Source organism: Nanorana parkeri, unplaced genomic scaffold (assembly GCF_000935625.1).
Source record: "Nanorana parkeri isolate BGI_ZX_2015 unplaced genomic scaffold, ASM93562v1 scaffold134, whole genome shotgun sequence".
NCBI classification, from domain to species: domain Eukaryota; kingdom Metazoa; phylum Chordata; class Amphibia; order Anura; family Dicroglossidae; genus Nanorana; species Nanorana parkeri.
Genome location: NW_017306402.1, coordinates 535,300 through 541,062, shown reverse-complemented (window position 1 = coordinate 541,062; position 5,763 = coordinate 535,300). Strand labels below are relative to the sequence as shown.

General features: G+C 46.9%; 1 protein-coding gene across 2 annotated transcripts in view; it reads right to left on the bottom strand.

Annotated features, from left to right (window-relative positions):
- The window catches only part of TMX3 (thioredoxin related transmembrane protein 3), a 63,340-nt gene that overhangs the window by 56,836 nt on the left and 741 nt on the right, over positions 1-5,763 (bottom strand). For both annotated transcript variants that reach the window (XM_018553901.1, XM_018553902.1), the window contains exon 2: positions 4,956-5,010. In XM_018553901.1, the coding sequence (XP_018409403.1) occupies positions 4,956-5,010 (55 nt within the window). The remainder of the gene's footprint in view (positions 1-4,955; positions 5,011-5,763) is intronic.

Genomic DNA, 5,763 nt, shown 5'->3' with positions numbered 1-5,763 from the left:
AACTCTCACGTGATGGTGGCTCCTGATGTGAAGGGGAACTAAGGACTCAGATGTGAAAGGGGCACCTGATGTAAAGGCTGGGGGCTTTGATATGATGGGGCTCCTGGTGTGAAATAGGGGGCTTCTGAGGCGAAAGGGGGGACTCTGATGTGAAGGGGGAACCCCCACTTTTCTTGTGTTAATGCATGGGTTCCTCCCTTTAAATCCATACCAGACCCTGAGTTTGGATAAGGGTCTGGTATAGGTTTTGGAGGGGCATTTACCTTTTTTTTTTTACAGCTTGTCTCAAGATTTTGCATACTTTTGAGGAGTGTCGCAAGTGAAAAAAAGGATTGTGAAACACGGATCTAAATAATGAACTGGATCTTATTACATTCAGGAGTACCAGTCGACTCTGCCGTTCGGAACTCTTACTTTGCCTTTCCTTTTTCTATGCTCACAGTTACTAGTCTCTTAAGCCTATGTGACTAAATATTTTCTCTGGCAGGAGCCATGATGATCTTATACAGCACTTCCACAAATAAGCTGCCCCTGCTTAAGTGTAGCTCTTCTCACCCCTCTTCCCTGGCATTGAAGAGACAGTCCAATATGGAGACCAGAATACACATGAAGAGAGATCCACAATGCATTGATCTCAGTACTGGTCTTACTGGTACACTGTACCTAAACCTAGCAAGAGCTTCCTCTTTGTAGCAGCTAATGATCTGCTGCTCGAGGCATTACACAAATACAATATGGAAATCATCATTTATGACTATGATCACTGAGATCATTAAAGCTGAACTCCAGCCTTACCTTGCACAGTTGTACAGGCTCCTCTCTTGTACTGAATTTGCTTCACTGCACACTGAGCTTCTCAAAGCGTGCATTAGAAACTGCAGCAGCTTAGATAGAGGTCAACTCACTTCCTGGCTGGATGACATCCAGCATCATCTAGGGTCTTTCCGCCCCAGCCTGACTGTCCTTGGTCTGCCCCTTTCATTCACTGGATTTCAGTTCTTTTGATCATGGAGGTTCAGCACCCCACGTGGGTGATACCTAGTGCAGTCTGCACTTACTACTCCAGACTGGCACCTACCCATCAAGCCATTTTGATATTTCCATAACCCCTCCAAAGATACAGCCTGCTGCTTGTGTTAGGGCTGAGGACTCTTGAGGAGTATTGAGGCATGGTGTGATGTTTTCAGGAATCTATATACAGCACCCTGCTGGCCCCTCACATCAGCCATGGTCTGCCTGCACTGCATAGAAAAAAAAAACAAAGACCCCAGTAATGACATCAGTGCATCTAAAATAAGGTATGTAATGAAAATGAAAAGGTTTTCATTAGCATGCTCATGGGGGGGAGTGAGGGAGGAACCAGGGAAGGTAGACTATATGCATTATAAGATTAAACTTCAGCTGTAAAATAGAACTATGGACAAACTTTTATTGGTTATAGTTCCCTTTTGGGTCCCAGGAGGACATTTACCAATGTAACCTAAACTCAGCATATAGCGGGCTATTGCATGCTATATGCTGACAGTGCAGAGTCGCAGTGCAGTCTGGAAAGATCACAATGCTGCCTGATTGACAGCTGGATCTGCCTCTGTAGAGCCAGCTGTGCCCGCCCCTCCCGTCTGACCCTACAATGAGCACTGGGAGAACGGGGAGGGGAGGGAGGAATTCCTGCGGGGAGCAGTGACTGACAGACAGTCAGAGCTCTCTGGAGGGAGAAGATAGTGAACTGAACAATCAGCGGTTTGTGATCACTCGGATCTCAATCTATAGAGTAACAGCGCCACGCGTCGGCTCTAACTATGGGGATGAGAATATTGCAATCGCCCCATAACTCTCCTTTAATGATAAATTACATCTCACAAATTAGTTAAAATATAAAATCTTATAGCTTTTATAAATTTATCCAATTGTGTTAACCTAAGAAGCCCTACAATAGCGCGTTGTGGTGCTCCAAAATCAGTGAACACCTCTCCAACATGTTGCTGTACCTGGAGTTGGGCTTTAACAATGATGATTCAGTGTATGTAATATAATGCATTACACTGTTTTTTGAACCTGAGAAATGAGTTGTTTTCTAAAAGAGATACATTCCAAAGTACCCGATCATATAAAAGACAACCCTGATCCCATTTCTTTAATAGACATAGAAGGGACGGCTAATGACACAAACATAAACGAGGATTCTTTCCGATGCTATGAAACTCTATGCCGTTATTGCAACACAAAGTCCCGGGAGCACGGCTCCCAGACCCGAGCGTTCCCTGAACCGCCCCTGACATAACAAATCCTGCTTGTTTTCATTCTGACACCCAGTTTCATCACTTTCCAAGGAAATCTGCCATCACTGCAACAATGGCAATGGAAAGCCTACATAAACACAGCGTGCAATGTTTTGTTCAGATTCATTCCTGCAGTGAATGGCTTTCCAATGTGTCGTCATAGCTCAGTCAATTATCTGATGGCTACTCAGTGAACCACACCGTTATAAATCCCACCGTGATAATGAGGAGATCACACTGAGCTATTCAGCATGCTCAGCTCATCAGCAATGTAAGACCTATAGAGCCATACACATATACTGAGAGCAGACGTTACAAAGGTTTTTTTCTCAATTTTTTCTTTTTAACTTTATTGAAATGTCACAAAGTGACGATGTATTGATCTCTATGCAGAGGGAGACCTGTCATGTGAAAGAAATGCAGACATGCTAAATTTTTCTGTACCTCTCTGCTGCGCTATGCTGTGAACGGGGCACATAGAAAACTATTGTGTGTAGCCCTAAGCTTATGAGGAACTTTGGCACTGCAACACGTCTGATAAACTGATAACTTTAAAGTTTTATTAATTTATTGCATTCCTGATTAAGAGCAGATAAACACTAGCGTTCTCTTGCGGTGCCTTAAAGGAGAACTATGGGGTTAGGGCTTTTCCCCATAGTTCTCCTCAGGGTAACGGGAGGACACAAACTAGCGTCCTCCCGTCACCCTAAGCTCAGTATACCGCGAGTTACAGCTTGCGGTATACTGAGACGCCGCAGTATACCGCGAGCTACAGCTCGCGGTATACTGAGACGCCGCAGCTGAAGCGCATCCCGACAATTATGTCTAGATCCGCCCAGCTGCGTGAGTGACAGCTGACTCTGCCTATCTAGAGGCAGAGCCAGCTGTACCGGCCCCCTCCCCCCGTCCGTTCCGCCAGTCAGCGCTGGAGGATCGGAGCGGGGAGGGGGGAATCCAGCCCCTCCCCTGTCACGGTAGAGAGCCGTGACAGGATCGAGAAGTGAGCGAACGACGGTATGTGTTCGCTCACTTCCCGATCTACTGAGCTGACCTGTGACAGTCTCATTGTCACAGGTCGGCTAGAACTATGAGGCGAGTGAAAAGCAAAGCACTCACCTCATACTTCTCCTTTAATGTGTATGAATTTGTGCGGTAACACACACTGCATTAAGTTATGCACCACATTGGACAAAATAAACGCACATTACAGTATTTTTACAATGCAGTGCAACAGAACAAAGTATGTGGAGGCGTGCTGCATTGGCTGCTATTGTACAGTCTGTTGGGGTGCCATTCACAGCAACGCACCGCACATAGAGGTAACTCGCACATGTAATTGTGTGCTACTATAAACACACAAAGTGTGAATGAGCCCTTAACACTGAGGAAAGTGGAATTGTCTATTGTGTTTAAGTACCTGATATCGTTATTTTGCACATATGCCCTGCACCACCAATCACTGTTTAAAGTAAAAGGTAAATTGGCTTCCGATTGCCCAAGGGATACAATTCAAAACATTAACAATGACTTACAAAGTCACAACTCTGCCCCCGGCTATATCTCAAACCTTGCCTCAAAGTATCACCCGAACCGTCCCCTCCGCTCTTCCAAAGACCTCCTGCTTTCCAGCTCCCTCGTCAACTCCTCCCATGTTCGCCTCCAGGACTTCACTAGAGTCTCTCCCATCCTCTGGAACTCTTTACTTCATCCTGTCCGACTATCTCCCACTCTGACTGCCTTTAGGCGATCTCTTAAGACTCATTTCTTGAGGGAAGCCTATACCACTTCAACCTAACCGCTCAACCATCATGTTGTCAAACAATTCATCCCCACACAGCTACCTTCTCTTGTATCACTTGTCCCTCCCTTTTAGAGATTGTAAGCCCTCAGAGGAAGGGCCCTCCTTACCATCCTGTGATTGTAATGTCTTCCTTATATTGTAAAGCGCTGCGCAAACTGTTGGCGCTATATAAATCCTGAATAATAATAAATCAGATCAGCGTACAGCGGCATCCTGTCATTGACTTGGACTGGCAGATGTACGCAACATCTGTGACCCATGGGTGGAGGAATACAACTGTTTTGTACGGTGTACAGCCCCCTGTGCCCAGGTAAACGTCAGTGGAAACAATGGGTGGCCAGTGGCAACAATGCCCCTATGTGGGTGGTCAGTGGGAACAATGAAAAATGCCCCCATAGAGTCAGCTAAAATGATGATTGGTGTCATGCAGTGGCGCTGGAACTATTCCAGCAATATCAATCAACTACAGCTCAAGGAACCACTAGCAACCTCTAGAGGAATTGTGGGGTTCAACAAAGCCCTGAGAATGGCTGATCTGGAGTAGAAATCTGGAGCTGGGATGTGCGTGGGCTTGGTGCGGAGCAAATTTGCTCAAGCCCGCACAAACCTGCCAGTGACACCCTCCCTTCCAGTTCTACACAGTTGCAGCCAGGGTGCTCTCTGACTCTTTGTTACATAAAACTGCACAGTGGGAAACGCCCCGAATGCAAATGAGTGGGCCTGGAGGGGGGGTGTAACTGACAGCTTTGTTCACACCAAGCACACACATATCCCTGATTGGGAGTATAACACTTATTAATTAAGGCAAGCATCTAAATATAAAGTAGAAATCTAATAAAAAGGGAGTATTAAATGAACAGCACAACACATCTTACTTTTCATCCAGATCCTCTACAAAGGCTGAAGTGGGGGCCAGCAAGAACAAGGAGGCTGCAATACAACACAAGGCATTAGGAAAATCAAGGCGACAACAGAAGTAAAAAAGACATGTGATGATCAAGTTGGATGACAAAGGTAAAGAAGATGTGATTGGAAGAAGAGATTGATGAAGTGCGATGATCACGCTGGGTGATGGGAGAGTGATGAAGTGCGATGATCAGGCTGGGTGATGGAGGTGGTGAAGTGCGATGATCAGGCTGGGTGATGGAGGTGGTGAAGTGCGATGATCAGGCTGGGTGATGGAGGTGGTGAAGTGCGATGATCAGGCTGGGTGATGGAGGTGGTGAAGTGCGATGATCAGGCTGGGTGATGGAGGTGGTGAAGTGCGATGATCAGGCTGGGTGATGGAGGTGGTGAAGTGCGATGATCAGGCTGGGTGATGGAGGTGGTGAAGTGCGATGATCAGGCTGGGTGATGGAGGTGGTGAAGTGCGATGATCAGGCTGGGTGATGGAGGTGGTGAAGTGCGATGATCAGGCTGGGTGATGGAGGTGGTGAAGTGCGATGATCAGGCTGGGTGATGGAGGTGGTGAAGTGCGATGATCAGGCTGGGTGATGGAGGTGGTGAAGTGCGATGATCAGGCTGGGTGATGGAGGTGGTGAAGTGCGATGATCAGGCTGGGTGATGGAGGTGGTGAAGTGCGATGATCAGGCTGGGTGATGGAGGTGGTGAAGTGCGATGATCAGGCTGGGTGATGGAGGTGGTGAAGTGCGATGATCAGGCTGGGTGATGGAGGTGGTGAAG